An 18,645-nucleotide genomic window follows, 5' to 3' on the forward strand; every position below is an offset into this window, starting at 1 on the left:
CTCAATCACACTTGGAAGGTCAGCAAGGCCCTTGTGATGGGCTGGCTGATCCCCCCCCCTCCGCTCCCGCTGGCTCCCACTGTGGGCCCCAATGGGAACCCTAATCCTCTGTGCCTGCCCTGCTCTTTCTCCCTAGAATGTTTGCTCTTCGACCCCCTCCTCTTCCCAAGCTCGTCCTGGAGAAACAATCTCCTCCTCTCTGCTGGTCTGCAGGTCTCTGCCCTCGGTGACCTTGGGGGTACTGAACTCCATGGTGCAACAGTGGACATACCTATCTTCCTGCTCCTGCCGTCCGGTGTGGACCCTGGCATCCTGCACACACTGGATATTCTGCATGCACAGTGCTGTCCTGTATGTACTGTGTCATCCTGTGAGCACTGTGTTAGCTTGTGTGTACCATATTATCACATGTTATCCTGTGTGCACCATGTTGTCATATGTGCATCATGTTATGCTGTGTACAACAATTTGTTCTGTGTGTATATGTTGGCCTTTTTGTAGCATATCTTCCTGTAGCATGTTTCCCTGTGTATAGCATGTTGTCCTGTGTGCACATGTTCTGCTGTATGCATATGTTGTCCTCTGTGTAGAATGTTGTGCTGTGTGCACCATGTTGTCCAGTGTGTAGCATGTTGTCATGTGTGAACATGTTGTCCAGTGTGTATCATGTTGTCCTGTGTGCACATGTTGTTCTCCGTGTAGCACATTGTCCTGAGTGTAGCTTGTTTTCCTGTGTGCATATGCTGTCCTGTGTATAACATGTTATCCTGTATACATATGTTATCCTGTGTGTAGCATGTTGTCCTGTGTGCACATATTGTCCTATGTGTGCCATTTTGTCCAGTGTGCATGTTTCCTGTGTAGCATGTTGTCCTATGTGCACCAGGTTACCCCGTACACTGTGTTGACCCGCATGCTCTTGTTAACTGTGTGCAGCATGTTGTCCTGTGTGCAGCATGCTGTCATGTGAGCACATGTTGTCCAGTGTGTAGCATGTTGTCCTGTGTGCACATGTTGTCCTCTGTGTAGCATGTTGTCCTGTGTGTATATGTTACCCTGTGTGCAGCATGTTGTCCTGTGTATAGCATGTTCTCCTGTGTGCACATGTTGTCCTATGTGCATAAGTTGTCCTGTGTGCAGCATTTTTTCATGTGTGCACAAGTTGTCCTGTGTGTAGCATGTTGTTCTGTGTGCAGCACGTCGTCCTGTGTGCACCATGTTGTCCTCTGTGTAGCATGTTTTCCTGTGTGCACATGTTATCCTCTGAATAGCAGGTTGTCCTCTGTATGTTGTCCTGTGTGTAGCATGTTGTCCTGTGTGCACCATGTTGTCCTGTATATAGCATGTTGTCATGTGTGCACATGTTGTCATGTGTATAGCATGTTGGCCTGTGTATAGCATGTTGGCCTGTGTGTACCATTTTGTCTTAGTGCATATGTTGTCCTGTGTGTAGCATGTTGTCCTATGTGTACCAGGTTACCCTTGTGCACTGTGTTGACCGCATGCTCATGTTATCTGTGTGCACACAGGACAACACAGTTTTAACTCTGAGATGAAAAAATTATTAACTATGTGGAATGGAGATCCTGAGGAGTAATTCTCTAAAGTAACATGTGAAGTGAAAAAGTATTTTGATAGGAATGTTTGAGCAGGAAAGTGTATGGAAAAAGTAGGAAGAAAAAATCCACTGGAAAGAAAGCTTCCCAAGGGCCAGAGAGAGCGCTCTAAGAGCTGGAACTCTTTCCTGGTCTGTGCAGAGCTTTGGGTCCAATTCCTGGCAACACCTGGCATTGCCAGGCATTGCATTGGTATCTCCCAGAACTGCCTGAGAGTGCACCGCAATCAAAAGGAAGAAACGAAAACACTGGGGGCAAGAGAGCACAGCAGGAAGGGTGCTTGCCTTATATGCAGCCAACCCAGTTCAACCCCCGGCACCTCATATGGTCCCCCAAGCACCACCAGGAGGAATTCCTGAGTGTAGAGCCAGGAGTAACCCTAAGAATCAATGGATGTAGTCCACATGTCTCATGCCCCAAAATGAAAACTCTCTAAGGAAAGAAACCTATTCAGTAAGGAGTCTGGTGAGGAAAAATTGTCTGAGAATGATTATTTTAGGAGAAATGTCTTAGTGAAAAGTCTGATGGGTATAAAATCTATGAAAAGTTTAAAAGCAGAACATCTGAGGCATGAATTATATTGGGAAAGGTGTTTATGAGGTAAAGGTAGTAAGTAGAAAAACAGAAATGTCCATTGTGAGAGGAGTTCTGAGAAGAAAAAAGTACATACATGAAAAGTCTCACAGGACAAATTCTATTTGGAACAGAGCTCCTGACAAAGTCCCTGATGAGAAATATTTGAGTTGGAAGATTTACTAAGGGTGGTGGTCTGACAACTTGAGCAAAGCAAATTCTGAGGTAAAAAAAATTTTTTTTGAGAAGGTATCCTTAAGGAAACAAAAATTTGAGAATACTCTAGAGGATAAAAGGCTTGTGAGGAGAAAAATATTCAGTAAGGAGAAATAAGAAACCTCCATTGTTAGAAGAGATCTGATTAGAAAAGTCTATAAGAATATTCTAAGCAAGAAAAAAAATCTATCAGGGAAGTGATACCTTCATAGTCTTCAGGAGAAGTATCTAAAGAAAAGTTTATTGGAAAAGTAAGAAATTATGAAACACAGCACCCAGAAATATGTACATTTCCAACCTAATGAAATAAAAATGTTATTTAAAACTGGCATATTTCAAAAGAAGTCAAATTTGAAAACATATTCAAAGTCATTTTATTTTGATTTGGTCTATGAATAAGCTGATGAGTGTTGCTTTAAGATCCCAGATCACGTGTGTGGAGTTGGGTGTTACTCAAGCATATAAAATCCCTGTGCAATAAATCTACTCTATAGACTCCAGCAGAAACGTGGCAAGACGTGGCAAGAATTCACCAGCAAAGAACCAAAAACATGAGCACAGCAGGAAAAGTAAGCACAAATCTTTATTTGGGGAAAAGTATTTTTATTAGTATAATATAAAAGAAGATATCATCTTAAATGTCTCATTTAAATCTCATGTCTAACATAGAAACAATAATAATGGAACTATAACATAAAACATATGTTATGACAGAAAGTATATATTTAATTGCAACTGAAATAGCTTTCACAAAAAATATATATCTATACTATGAAGTCTTAAATTCTCATATTAAATGCGTTGTGATGCTTAAAGTCTGTCAAAGGTAACTTGTAAATATAAAGTTACAAACATTTCTAATAAAGTTGAGAAATATAATTTAAATGTTTTACTCATTGTAATCATCAATATTATTATTAGCAACGAAAACTAAAGTCTGATGAAAACTCCATGAGAAGAATTTGATTCAGTGGACCTTGAAAGGCCTTTTGAACTTGAATGTGAAATGTCTTACAAAAGGCAAACTCATCTGAAATAACTGGAATCCAAGTTAAGCAAACCAAGGTCAATATGTGATTGTGACACAATCCAGAAGATTTCAGTAGAAACCCTCTAAAATAGTTTCTCCTCCATACAAAAGCGAATACTTTAAAAAATTGATAATGACTAGCTTTAAATGAATTATTAGCTAAGGACAGAGTTACTTGGTTCAAACTATTCTGTGGATTCACATTTATTTGTACCATGTGTGCAAACTGGTATGTACAGTCAAGAAAGTTACTAGAATTGTTTCCAGTGGGTTGATTATATAGTCACAAAATGCAACGCCTTCCATAAATCAATTTCAAGAATCTGAGATTTCTGTACACTCTGTAGTACAGCATACCTTATAGGAGCTTTAGCAATAAAATTCTTGGAGATCATATGGTTAGCCAATTATGATTTTCATTTTCCACTTTTTTATTTGTTACAGGTTGACATTACAATGGCATATTACATTTTAATTGAATTAATAACAAAGATAAACATCAAAGTTAGGAAAGAGATAAATCCACTAAAACTCAGTTTGGTCTCCAAAATCCTTTCTTTCCAAGAGTACATCAAAAGTCTTGGTGAGAATAATAAATCATTGGCAACCAATTCTCACACCTCAGGTAAAACATCAATAATGAAACACACCATTTATATTCACCCTTCCTAGATTCTATTTTCTGCAAATGCTAGAAGTCGTAAGACTACTAGAACATATTTGAGGATTTGGTAAACTGATAAAAGCACTTAGGAAAGTGCTTGGTGCATGGAAACTATTCAATGATGTTACTCAGTGTTATCATTATTTCTATTATTATTCACTTTTTTTTGGTTCGTCTCTCACTACAGTGAAAGTCAGGCTCTGTGGACAAACCGCCCGATCAGATTTGAGCAGACGGGCTGGAGTCACATCAGAGCAAGTAGGGTGCTACCTTTCATAGAGCTGACCCAGGTTTGATCCCTGGTACCCGACACGGTCCCCGGCCAACCAGGAGTTGATTCCTGAACAGAGAGCCAGGAATAAGCTCTGAGTTCTGCTGGATATAACCCCAAAATAAAAACAAAACAAAACAAAAAGATTGCTTGGCAGAAGCACAGAACAGAGAAAAAGAGTGAACAGTAACTGGGGATATGGTGCCACCAGCTGGTCAATCTGTACCTGTGAGGCGAATGCATCAGCAGCCTGATGGCACCGTCAGACTTTCAAATACCCCAAAATTGCTTCTGTGCCTTTGGCCAGACCCCAAAAACTTGGGACAAAGTTTACCAAGAAAGTAAGCGGCCAAAAGTTAGGTATGTGGGAGACACACCCACAAACCACCTCTAGCTCATCTATAATTGGAGGCATGGCCTCTCTGGTTACTGATCGAACTGCTTAACGGCCATGATCCCAGAGACTCAGAAACAAATCTTGGAACCCAAAGGCTTTTGGTAGAAATGCAGCCTGTTCCTGCAGTAGGTTACTGGTGCTGGGCCAATCCAGGTGGGAATAGGTTTCTTGCCTTGGCCTGTTCCCCCCAGGTGGCCCGGTGACTGCCATCCCCCAGAGGTCACTGGACAGTCAGGCTGGGGCCTGCATTGACGAGACACGCAGGGCCTCACCAGATGGGGGTGGAACCAGCCTTTTCCTTCCCATCCCAACGAGATCCTGAGTCACCGCCTACAGGTGGTTGCTCTGGCTCCTGATCAAGCTGATTAATGGCCATGATCCCAGAGACTCAGAAACAAATCTCGAAACCCAGTGGCTTTTGGTAGAAATGCATCTGGACCGCATACAAGGTGACCACCGCCTCAGAGCTAATTGGAAAGCCAGGTAGGACCAGCAGTGAGGGGGCAACTGCAGTCTTATGGGTAGGGAGGCGGTACTGGCTCATCCTCACGCCCTACCGAGGTCAAGAGTTGACCCCTCCCCCCCAGTAGCTCTCCAGCATGACCATGGCTCCAGAGGCAAAAGGACTTAATCCAGAGCTCAGCAGCATGCAGAAAACTGAATGGACCATGCATTAAACTACAGTGCCATGCCTCCTCGGGAGGGAAAGGGTGTTTCTCCCTTCTGCCTTCCCCCTCACCCCCAACAGCAAGGTGGCCGCCACCTCAGAGCTTATTGGAAAGCCAGGTATGAGCCGGTGGTGACGGGGCAACTGCAGGCTCATGGGAAGTGGGGTGGTACCGGCTCGACCTTCATGCCCTACCAAGGTCACGAGTTGCTTTTCGGCACGGCTTTTCGGCACGGCCATGGTTCCAGAGGCAAAAGGACTTAATCAGGAGCCCGGCAGCTTGTGGCAGAAAAGTGAATGCACCATGTGTTAAACTACGGTGCCATGCTTCCCAGGGAGGGAAAGGGTGTTGCTCCCTTCCGCCTCCCTCACCCCCCAGTAGCAAAGTGGCCACCACTTCAGAGCTTATTGGGAAACCAGGTAAGAGCTGGCGGTGACAGGGCAACTGCAGTCGCATGGGAAGGGGGAAGGTACCGGCTCATCCTTCACGCCCTACCTAGGTCATGAGGTGCCTCCCACGAGCGACTCTGGCTCAGCCATGGCTCCAGAGGCAAAAGGACTTAGTCCAGAGACTGGCAGCTTGTGGCAAAAAAGTGAATAGACCATGTGTTAAACTATGGCGCCATGCCTCCCTGGGAGGGAAAGGGTGTTTCTTTCTTCCGCCTTTCCCCCCCAGCAGCAAGATGACCGCTGCCTCGGAGCTTATAGGAAAGCCAGGTATGAGCTAGTGGTGACAGGGCAACTGCAATCTCATGGGAAGGGGGGTAGTACCGGCTCGTCCTTCACGCCCTACCGAGGTCACAGGTTGCCCCCCACGAGCGGCTCTCCAGCACAGCCATAACACCAGATGCACAGAAACCAATCTCGTAATTATCTGGCTCTTTGCAGAAATTCAAAATCGACGCAGCCACAATAGCGGCCACACGACATTATATGATTCTCATAACCAGCTATAGAAGACAAAGTATTTCACAATGCCTTTTCAGCAATTCTGATTGTTGGGGGGGGCGGGGAAATTCTAAACAATAATGGTGCATCTTTTGTCAAAATAATGAATGTAACCAATGTAAAGTAAAAAGTAAAGGCCCTCCCGTTGTTGTTGATTTGCTCGAGCGGGCCCAGTAACGTCTCCATTGGAGACTTTGTTGTTACTGTGTTTGGTATATCGAATATGTCACGGTGAGCTTGCCAGGCTCTGCCGTGCGGGCGAGATACTCTCGGTAGCTTGCCAGGCTCTCTGAGAGGGGCGGAGGAATCAAAGTCGGGTCGGCCATGTTGGCTGCGTGCAAGGCAAACGCCCTACCGCTGTGCTGTAGAGAAAAGTTAAGTAGAAATCATCTGCCTCACATGCTTTGATTGGGAGGGGTGGGAGGGGATATATTGGGGTTCTTTGGGGGTATATTGGATGAAAATTGAATACTGGTGAAGAGAAAGGTGTTTGATCATTGTATGACCTAGTCTTAAAACTGAAAGCTTTGTAACTTTTCCCACAGTGATTCAACAAATAAATATAAGAAGAAAAATAAATTAATTAATTAAACACTTAAAAAAAGTGAACAGTCACTGAATCTAAGCGAAATAATGGTGATTGGAGCTTCATGTGCAAGTCTATAGCTATGGATAAATGACATATCCTACTGCTTTCCATGTTTTTCTTCCAAAGTGGTTTGTGTCTATGGACTTGCTCAGTACCTGTCTTGTAATACATGTTCCACATAAGATGACCCTAAAAACACAGTCCCTATATTAGAAGTGGGGAAGGACTGGGATCGTCCACTGTTTACTTGCAGGTCATCAAGTGCAAGGCCGCTGTGCTCTGGGAGCTGAAGAAGCCGTTTGCCATCGAGGAGGTGGAGGTCGCACCCCCTAAGGCTCATGAAGTTCGTATTAAGGTAAAACGTTTCACCGTTTCTGTTTAATTTTAGTTTAAAAAAGCATTTCTGAGGATGAGGAATGAGACTCTGTGGTGATGTGCCCTGATCCTGTGCGGGCCTGGATTTGACCCCTAGATCCATGTAACTCCTGAGCATCACCCCCAAGCACTACAACAGAAACAATTTTTATAAAATAATAAAACTGGAAATAACGAAAATTTCATTATTAGATGCTTTTGTGGTGGGGCCTTCCAAGCCGTGCTCAGGAGGCTGGAGGTGCCACAGTGAGTCTCAGCAACCGAGTCTCAGTTCCAAGCAAGGCTTGAGGACGCAATGGGGCTGGGACCCAGCAGTGCCGGGGATTATCCGAGCCACCTGCCATGCTGATCACCTTGATTTCAGAGACCCTGGGGCCCCGGGATTGGAGCAACAGCCAGGTCCCTGCCAAGCCTGCAGCCTGACCATTGTAGTAGCCTCTAGTACTATTTAATTCCAGAAATGAAAGTTTTAGGTTAAATAATCTTGGAACAACATGGACCTTTCTGTCTTTGGGAAGAGAAGTGATGGTTAAGGTAATAATAATCACCCATTCCCGTCAAAAAAAAAAAAGCCTCTTAAGGCACCCGATGTTAAGAAACTGGTTCTGTTCCACCCGTCCAAGGGCTGTCGCCTGCCTCACTGCAAGTCCAGTCCCCCTCCTCCCCTGCAGATGGTGGCCACAGGGATCTGTCGCACAGATGACCATGCCAAGGCCGGCTCCCTTTCCACACCACTTCCCGCAGTCCTGGGCCATGAGGGTGCCGGCATTGTGGAGAGCGTCGGAGAAGGTGTGACGAGCGTCAAACCAGGTACAGAAACTCCACTGTCCCCCAGTCCTCCAGCTCCCAGCAGCCCACACGAGACGGCTGGACACAGAAACCTCGCTGCTGAGTCACGCCCCAGGGCGCCCAGCTACGCAGGAGGGCTGCCGCAAGGCCACTGTGGCTGCCCCAGCCAGGGCTAGAGAGCTGGGGACAAAGTTGTCTATATCTGATTGTGTGCTACTCTCAGTCGCTTTATACAGACACAGATACAGATGCTGAAAGCTCTTTCCATTTCATCGCCGAGGTTGAGGATACTGTGGAGCAATGTCCAGCACCTGACCCTCACAGGGCCACTTCCCCCACCCCGCCCTGTCCTGTCCCCAGGCCCTCTACTGCCCCTCCTCAAGGTCACTTACCCCATCCTGTCCCCTGCCCCCATAACGCCCCCCCCCTTCCACGGGAAACTTGTTTCTCTCGACCAGTTCTCAAATTCAGTTCCTTTGGGCACTTATCACTTTCTCACTACATCTCTTTATATCCCAGTATGAGGGAGATCAGTCTGTTCCTCTTCCAACTCAGTTCACTTGGCATGCTTAAATGAGATGAATATTTTTAGAGATCAGAGGAAAACGATGAATAGACAGAAAATGCCTGTACCATCATCGTCTCCATACAAAGTTTGTGTATTAAATGCTATGCCCAAACATTCCTCTGAGTTGTGGATATAGAAAAGATTATGTTTAAATCTAAAAAATTAGAATGAATTTAGTGAGTCTGAACTACTACCTATTGGTAATTTGTGTACAGACATAACAAAATTAATGGTACGGGTTGAGTTCCTTAGTATTGCCTTAGTTAGCAACAAACTATCAGTGACACCCTTACTTTCCATCATAGCAAGAAAAATAGATTACTCACAAATTATCAGCTATATTTGAAAATAAATTTATACCTTAAAAGAAAGTGACAAGCTCATTATTTTTTTTTATTAGTTAAACATTATGAGGTACAGTTGTAGACTTACAAATTTTTGTGCTTGGGTTTCAGTTATACAATGATCGAATACCCATCCCTCCACCAGTGCCCATTCTCCACCACCACCAGTCCCAGTATCCCTCCCACCCCCATCCCGCCATCCCACCCTACCACTGTGGCAGGGCATTCCCCTCCGTTATCTCTCTCCTTTTGAGTGCTGTGGTTTGCAAAAGAGACATTGAGTGGCAATCTTGTTCGGACTATAGTCTACTCTCATCACGCATTTCCCATCCTGAGAGGAACCTCCCAACACCCTTTATTTGGTGCTCCCTTCTCTATCTGAGCTGCCTTTTCCCCTAGCGTGTGCGGCTGTCCTCGGGGCCATGGAGTAATCCTCCTGGTATTTATCTCGGCTATTCTTGGGTGTTAATCTCCTATTTTGTTACTTTATGTTCCCCAGATGAATACAATCTTTCTATATCTATCCCTCTCTTTCTGACTCATTTCATTTAGCATGGTACTTTCCATGTAGTACCACTTGTATGTAAATTTCATGACTTCATCCTTTCTGACAGCTACATAGTATTCCATTGTGTAGATGTACCAAAGCTTCTTTAACCAGTCATCTGTCTTGGGCACTCAGGTTTTTTCCAGATTCTGGCTATTGTAAACAGTGCTGCAATGAACAGACAACTGCAGATGTCACTTCGACTATACTTTTTTGCCTCTCCGGGGTATATTCCCAGGAGTGGAATTGCTGGGTCAAATGGGAGCTCAATTTCTAGTTTTTTGAGAATCGTCCATACTGTTTCTCAGAAGGGCTGAACCAGTCGACATTCCCACCAGCAGTGAAGAAGGGTCCCTTTCTCACCACATCCGCACCAGCACTGATTGCTTTTGTTCTTTTGGATATGGGCCAGTCTCTGTGGCGTAAAATGATATCTCATTGTTGTTTTGATTTGCATCTCCCTGATGATTAATGATGTAGAGCATTTTCTCATGTGTATTTTAGCCATTTGGATTTTATCTTTGATGAAGTTTCTGTTCATTTTGTCGCCCCATTTTCTGATAGGGTTGGATATTTTCTTCTCGTGTAGTTCAACCAGTACTTTGTATATTCTTGATATCAACCCCTTGTCGGATGTGTATTTGGTGAATATCCTTTCCCATTCTGTGCATTGTCTTTGTATTTTGGTCACTGTTTCTTTTGAGATGCAGAAGCTTCTTAGTTTAAGATAGTCCCACTTGTCTATCTCTGTTTTCACTTGCTTAGCCAGTGGCGTGACATCTTTGAAGACACCATTAGCTTCAATGTCATGGAGGGTTTTGCCGACTTTGTCTTCAGTGTACCTTATGGATTCCGGTCTGATGTTGAGGTCTTTAATCCATTTTGATCTTACTTTTGTACATGGTGTTAGGCAGAGATCTGAGCCCATTTTTTTGCATGTAGCCGTCCAGTTTTGCCAGCACCATTTGATAAAAAGGCTTTCTTTACTCCACTTCACATTTCTTGCTCCTTTATCAAAGATTAGGTGATCATATGTTTGGGGGCAGATGTCAGTATATTCAACTCTGTTCCATTGGTCTGCTGTTCTGACAAGCTCATTATTAAGACTTGGAGTTTTCAAAGGAATTTCTTTGAATTCTTTGGGATTTTTCCTTTAAAAAGCTCTTAAGTGATTATTTTGTAATGAAGAGAAGCACAGTTAATAAGCCAAGCTAAGAAATAGATGTCAACTTCCCCTTTTCTCTATATTCCAAACTGTTACAAATGCAATACCTGACGGAATGAAGGTGACTATTTACAACCCAGATTCATGCCAGCATCAACTGAGGATAGTCCTTGCTATCACTGTGTTAAATGGGAAGCTTTATATAACACCATGGGAACAAGCGCAGGAAAAAAAAGATTACTCAGTGAAGCTCTTAAAAATTCACACCTGTTACCTGAGCAGGAGCACAGCAGATACAGTATTGCCTTGCATGCTGTAACATGGGTTCAGTTTCTGGCATCCCATACAGTCCCCTAAGTGCTGCCAGGAGTAATTTCTGAGCACAGAATCAGGAATTACACCCTGAGCATCGCTGGGTGCGACTAAAGAAAAAAATATTAAATTCATGCCATTTCCCCCCGCCCCTTGGGAGTATTCAAGGGCATGGCAAGTCCTCCAAGGATCAGTGGCAGAGCAAGAACCAGTCACATGTGGGCACATCCTATCTCTACAGACTTTGCACAATGACAGGCCCTGAGAAGCTCTGAGCACACCCTTAGTCCTTTCTGGTTAAGCACTGAACAAAAGTTTCATTTCTACCTCTCCAGGTGATAAAGTCATCCCGGTGTTTCTTCCCCAGTGTGGAACGTGCAAGGTCTGCAAGCACCCAGAAGGCAACTTCTGCTTGAAAAATAGGTACGTTTCCAATATTCAACCCCCTAGAGAAAGTGAATTTGCTTGTGGAGAATGCTCCTGTCTCACAGCCTGTGTGTATTCCTAGCATTTCCAATCCGAGTGGGACCATGGAAGACGGGACCACCAGGTTCACCTGCAGAGGGAAGCCCATCAACCACTTCTTAGGCACCAGCACCTTCTCCCAGTACACAGTGGTGCAAGAATGCGCAGTGGCCAAAATCAATGCTGCCTCCCCGCTGGACAAAGTCTGTCTCATTGGCTGTGGGTTTTCTACCGGATACGGGTCTGCCACCAAAGTTGCCAAGGTAGGAATGACATGGGTAATAATTCAGTTACATGTGAATTATCAGGAAACAGAAGGAAAGCAATTAATCACAAGATCATCAGAGCATAGCCACCTCAATTTCCAGGGGCTCTCCCTGGCCCCCGTAACAGCATGGGTGTACTCACAGATTCAGGAAACAAGTGATCTCTGGGAGAATGAAGTTGGTGGCAGATTAGCGTTAAGAAAGTCTCAAGAGGTGATGACCTCCAATATTATTCTAAACTTGCTCTCTATGGGATCACTAAGCATTAGCATCACTTCATGGTCCCACAGGTCTGGAAGGGGCTGCTGATTTCTGAGGCTGCAAAACTGCAGGAACGGAACGTGCCAATTCAGAGGAGTTTCTATTCCACAATGCCGGAAGAACTAAAATCAGTAGTGGACTACAAAGCCTCCCCAGAACACATCCAGGCCCAACAGCACCAACACACCCCCCCACTCAGCCCTATGAGGAAGGGCAGATCAGTAACCCAGCTCACGTTTATTTCATTAATTAGGGAGGTTCACTGTTCCCTTTTCTCCCTGCCACACTCACATGAACACGTATGCACGTATACTGTCACACTCACAAATACACACTCCAGAAGCAATATATTGCAAGGACAAAACTTAAAGTCTTCTCTTCTCGTATTTCTTCACTTTGTGACTTTGTGGAACTGAGGTACAGACAGTCATTTGCTCCAAAGCTCACAATTGGTTAGCATGAGAACCCATCTGTCAAAGCTCCTGTGCACACTAACCCTAACCCCTATTTACCTGCACCTATACGCATCATTCACAAGCTTTTTCAAAGAGGTTAACAGTAAATAGAACTCCAGAGGATGATGACGTGAGATGAAAAGAATATTTATCCACACCGATGACTAACAAATTAAAGACACAGTTTACTAAGACCACCCCTCGTCCCTTGGCAGTCTAATGGAGGTAAACTTAACCACTGGAATCCCCAACTGTTTGTGGACAGGAAAAAGTCCCTATGTGGCTGTCACATTTGTTTCAACAGGTGAAAGGACAGCCTCACACAGACCCAAAACCAAGGGTAATTCCAATTAAAATCAGGACCACTCCCCACTACATTCCTCTTCAACATGCACTTTGGCAAGGAGAAATGAAGACCCCTCAGGTCTTATTGCTCTCAGGCTGTCTCTTAGATCCTTACAGAGACCTCCTCTCTTCCAGTGACATGGCAGGATTGCTCCAGGCTGAGAGTAACTCTACCTCCCCTAATTTCTGCTCTGTGTGTGGCCACAGCTACTGGGCTTTCCAAAGCCTTTGAAGAAGACTGAGCGAAACTGTCTCCAGCACAAAGGTCCCCAACACATCCCAAATGATGTTGGTGTGTGTTTGCCATAAAAGCTAGCTCCTAACATCACTGAAGTTTCATGGGTGGGGGGGATCCCTCACATTTAGAACTGAAATACAATTCAGTTTGGGCATCCATAAGGGTTCCCTAGGGCCTCACCTGTAGAGTTCTAGTTGAATTGCAGATGGGCTAAGACCTGAGCATTGATGTTTTAAAGTTCCATAGAGGAGTCTAATGTCCAACAAAGCCCTAGAACCAACCATATAGTTCAAGCCACTTAAAGAAAGGAACAGAAGTCTACAAAGGTTGTGACAGCAGGCTGCAGAACCTAAATCTTAGGTGCTCCTGATGGCTGGTGAGGTAATGGAATTTAATTTAACTTGGGAACTTTCTATCAATCATTTCTTAGTTCATCTTTGTTTTCTGTCAATCAGGTCACTCCAGGCTCTACCTGCGCCGTGTTTGGTCTTGGGGGAGTTGGTCTGTCCGTTGTGATGGGCTGTAAAGTAGCGGGGGCAGCCAGGATCATCGGAATAGATATCAACAAAGACAAATTTGCAAAGGCCCAAGAGGTGGGTGCCACCGAGTGCATCAGCCCAATGGACTTCCAGAAACCCATTCAGGAGGTGCTGAAGGAGATGAGTGGAGGAGGTGTAGACTTTTCCTTTGAAGTCATTGGTCGGCACGACACCATGGTAAGAACCAGAAAATGCCAAGCGGCTCCTAAACATTTCCTGTCCAGGCAACTAACCCTCAAGCAAACCATCCCAGGATGGACCACTGAACATTGCTGAGGGTGGGTCCTATAAAAACAGTGGACATGAGGGGGGAATGATGATAGAACTGCTGTTAGATAGTACAATACCTGATTCAAAGTACTGAGTTCACAATATTCTTTAATGAAAAATTTTAAAAAATGACTGAACTCACTGATTAGCTGAGAGACATGTGATGAAAAGCACTACCTTTAATTGTAGAAACAGAATCTGTGGATATTTTTATGTTTGTGATGATAGTTGTAAATAAGAATTAAGTTCACCAAAATTTGTTCATCCATTGTCTCACTTATAAAATATTTTCTGGGTAGGTGGATCACCTGTTGAGTGATCCTGCATGTGTGAGCACTAAGTTGAGATCCCAGCATCATCGAAACAAAAGCCAGACAGTATCTCCCAGACATTTCCTATTGTCGGAGCTACTGGCTTTAGAGACCCAAAAATGCTCTCCTCTCTCCACATACCCAAAGTCTTTCCCCGTCAGTGTGACATGTTCGTTTTACCCCAGATGGCTGCCCTGATGTGCTGTCAGGACTCATATGGAGTAAGCGTCATTGTTGGAGTGGCTCCTAAGTCAGAGATGCTTTCTCTGAACCCCATGCTGTTGCTGACGGGACGCACGTGGAAAGGAGCTCTCTTTGGTGGTATGTGGTTAAGCATGAGGGGCGAATTTTATAGTAAAACCTCGGGACTTCTTTCCCTTAACAAGTGACAAGACCATGGGCTGGAGCTATTGCTATTGCACAGCAGGTAGCGTGTTTGCCTTGCACACACCCAACCCAGTTTCGATTCCCAGCTCCCCATATGGTGCCCCAGGCATCTCCAGGAGTGATTTCTGAGTGCAGAACCAGGAGTAACCCCTGGGCCTAACCAGGTGTGATCTGAAAAGCCAAAAAAATAAGATAAAGTGACAATACCAGGTTTTTAAAGGAAACATGGTTTAAAAACTAAAATTTAAATAAATAGACAGATAAATTCCACCTTAAATCAACTAGTTGAGTAATTAGCACAAAAGATCATGAGACAGACTAGCCTGGCACCCCCATAAGCTAACAAGGCTAATGTCACTGACAGTGAGCTCTCGCACCAGAAACATCAGGAACAAGCAAGCCCAGGAAACACATCATTCTAACCCATGTCCACACATTGACCAGATCTGTCTGAATTTGCTCCTTGACTCTGGGAATAACCATGTCTGCTATAATTTCTCTGTAAAAAGGACAAATACTTGAGGATCTAGGTTGAGGTTATGTAGGGCGAATAAGAACCATGTCAAAGCACCAGAAAAGGGTATTTGAGCAGGTTATTTATCAGCTTCAACAAATAGGTACATGTGGCTTGTAGCACCTTTTATAAACTTCATGTCAATACTACTAGAAATCTCCCTTAGAAATTCTACACTCATCCCCCTCTCAGAATCTAACAATGGTATCATTTCACCCAAACAGGCTTTAAGAGTAGAGATTCTGTCCCAAAACTTGTTGAAGATTTTATGGCTAAGAAGTTTTCGATGGATTCGTTAATAACCCATGTTTTACCTTTTGAAAAAATAAATGAAGGATTTGAGCTGCTTCATTCTGGAAAGAGGTAAACTATTCAGGAAACTCAGTCTTGGTCCTCCCATTGTTCATCGATTTGTTCGAGCGGGCCCAGTAACGTCTCCATCATGAGACCTGTTGTTACTGTGCTTGGCATATCAAATACGTCACAGGTAGCTTGCCAGGTTCTGTCGAGCGGGCGAGATACTCTTGGTAGCTTGCCGAGCTCTCCGAGAGGGGCGGAGGAACTGAACACTATACATCAGGAAGGAATTTAGGAAAAAGGAGGTATTCTAGCCTCTCAAATATGCAAGTAACATCCTTCTTACAAGGCAGTTTTGTTATTTGCATCAGAAATTCAACCAGAACACCTATATCCTTTGTTAAAGCAATTTTATGCCTGGAAATCTAGTCTGCAAGGATAAAGAAATGTGAGTGAATATATTTTCTCTCAAACATTAGTTATTATAACATAAAAATATAGAAATCAGAAAATTTATCATTAAGGGATGGTTAAGTAAATTCAAAAAAATCAGTGATGCCATTTTTAAAAAGTTACCCGGGTTCTAGAATTGAAAACACAAACTCCTCTCTACAATAAAACCCCAAGTCTTTGATATGAGTGTATAGGAGAAACTATGTGTGTATAGGGGAAAGTTGACAGAAATTTCAGGGCGGGAGAGAGTGCAGCAGTTAAGGCATCAGCGAGGCATGCACCCAGCCTGGGTCCAACAGCACCACATGGTCCCAGCACCACCTTCCCTGGAACCATCAGCTGCAGCTCCTGAGCCCCAGAAGTCCCAAAGCACCATCAGGTGGTCCAGGAAATTCCTGGCACACAGGCCCGCCCAAGCAGCATCACATCTCAGCCTCGAACTGAACCACCTTCCCAATCAGCCAACAATTGCCCAGGCCTCCTAAACACCACCTGAACAGCCCCTCACCTGAAAAATACCATAAAAATACCAGCCTAATTATCTCTCAGCTGGGGTTATGTTTCTGATCTTCCCAAGAATAAACTAGAGATAATAAATTAATTGTTAGAGAACAATTCAAACACCTTTACTATCTGCTTCTAGACTTCTCAAGAAGTTCTTTATCGGAACTGGGGTCATAGTACAGAGGGTAGCAAGTTTGCCTGACACGGTGTCCCGAGCACCACCAAGAGTAATTCCTGAGTACACAGTCAGGAGCAACCCCCTAAGTATTGCTGGGTGTGACCAAAAAAGCTAAAAAAAGAAAAAGAAAATTCTTTATCAAGCTCTATTAAACCTTTAAGTTCCTTATAATAGACCATATTTATATGGTCTTTATTAAATTTTCATTCTTTCAGTCAGATTACCCGGGTTACCCATCAATTATAATTTGTGCAACTTTGTATTTAACTACTGCAGCCACACTCAGATGTATGACCTGGAGCAAGGTACTGCTCTCAGTATCTCAGTGTCTGACCTCTGAAGTGGAAATAATAGTAGAAGTCCTAGACGGTACTTGTTTAAGTTGAGTGATGAAATGTGTGACCAACCGCAAGAACTCATTACATGTCAGCCCACTGAGCACCATGGCTCTCACGCTTTTAGTGACGATGCTAGTATAGAGCGAAGCCTAACCACATCCATGCTCAGGTTGTGTGATTGAGCTAAAGGTTGGACGGGACCCAGGAGGAAACCAGGAGCCACAGATGGTTTTTGACATTGGCAGACGAAGGGGGGGGCGGGGGGGGGGGGGTCCATGCCACCTTCCCCTGGGAAATGCCCCTGGAAGACTCTGCAACCTCTCAACGTTAAGCACTTCATATTTTCTCTTTCCTGTTAAGCATCCGTACAGTCCTGATGTTCTGAGATCCCACGAAAGTTGCCTTTGCTGGGAGCAACATCCTAGCCCTTCTGCCATGAGGAACATCCTCTTAATGACACAACTAACTCTGGTTTTCAAAGACGCCGTCATCATTCACACATGGGTATTTTGCAAAATCAATGATTGATGTGGAATCATTTTCCAAGAAAATGTGTGAGACCTTACTTAGTGAGGGCTAGATGGAATACCAGCCAGGTAACTAAATATGATCAACTTCTTTCTTAGCCATTCTTAGTTTGTCATTTTCCCCTTTGAGCAAAGATGTTTCTCTTCACCTGTTGCATTTTTTTGTATCTTTGCTGCCCTATGTCCTAATGGTAACCTACTTGCTCCCGTAATCAAGATGAACAATTGTATTTGAAACTTTCTGCTTCTATTTCCATTGTCTGTATTTTCTTTTCTATAAATCCACCAAAGTCTATGGGTAACAGTACATCTAGGGAAGAAGACATTCAGATTTATTAAGTGGAGAGGATCTTAAACTTCAAATGCAATAATTTTTTAGACAACTGTTACTATTTCCTATGTTAGAAGGGAGCATTTATAATACTTTTCTACTATTTGAATGTGTAGTATAAAAAGAATATGTAAATCACCTCTATAAATAATAAGTATATAAATGTATATTCTTTTAAATAAAAGTAGTTTCATGCTTTCACATGATAAAACATGAAGTTCAGATATTAATTGTGAAAACTGAACAATCCCTGAGAGAATATTTTGAAAATCTGGCATTTTTGCTCATGAAGTGCTTTATTGATTAGATCATCTTAATTGTTACATTGAGCTGAAAATAAGGTCTATGATGATTGAGAGGTAAGACAGTGGGCTGAAGTGTAGGAATGAGAATGAGCAACTGTAAGCAGCCGCAGGGTGGCCGGGACCCCAGGAAGCGTCTGTTTGCTGGGGGACCAGGTGCTCAACCATTTCTCTTAATTACAGCTCTGAATCCAAGTCTATCTCCCTAGAATTTGTTTGGATTTTTTTTTAGTACACAGAAGCTTATGGTGTGCATTTTTAATGCTTTCTTGCTCTCAAGGGAAGATCTGTATTTTGAACTCTGTCTCCAAATGCAATAAAAAAATTGTTCTTTCTGGACTTTTTGCTGTCTCGAACATATGATTGTTGCCCTATCAACAGATTTTATAATAAACAAAAGATTCCTAACTTCAGGAACTTCTATTTTCTCAGAAAACAGTCAGACGAGGGTTGGATCTGAGTCCAGAATGGGAAAGCGGGAGGGGCTGTGGTTGGAAGGAGGAGGGAATGGCAAAGATGACCCAGGCCCCGAGAACGGGTAAGGGCAGAGAGAAACAGGAACATCTTCCCATGGCCAAGTATAAGCTAAGGCC

At 43.8% G+C, this 18,645-nt stretch overlaps 1 protein-coding gene across 1 annotated transcript; it reads left to right on the forward strand.

Moving 5' to 3' along the window:
• The first annotated feature begins 2,881 nt into the window (after window positions 1-2,881).
• LOC130023757 (alcohol dehydrogenase E chain-like) lies at window positions 2,882-18,391 on the forward strand. The gene is made up of 9 exons (XM_056114352.1): window positions 2,882-2,974; window positions 7,225-7,326; window positions 8,018-8,156; window positions 11,407-11,494; window positions 11,580-11,799; window positions 13,557-13,817; window positions 14,407-14,542; window positions 15,347-15,485; window positions 17,253-18,391. Exons 1-9 carry the CDS (start codon window positions 2,957-2,959, stop codon window positions 17,275-17,277), a joined length of 1,128 nt encoding a protein of 375 aa, XP_055970327.1. The 5' UTR covers window positions 2,882-2,956; the 3' UTR covers window positions 17,278-18,391.
• The last annotated feature ends 254 nt before the right edge of the window (window positions 18,392-18,645 follow it).

Source organism: Sorex fumeus, unplaced genomic scaffold (genome assembly GCF_029834395.1).
Source record: "Sorex fumeus unplaced genomic scaffold, SorFum_2.1 ptg000024l, whole genome shotgun sequence".
Classification (NCBI taxonomy): domain Eukaryota; kingdom Metazoa; phylum Chordata; class Mammalia; order Eulipotyphla; family Soricidae; genus Sorex; species Sorex fumeus.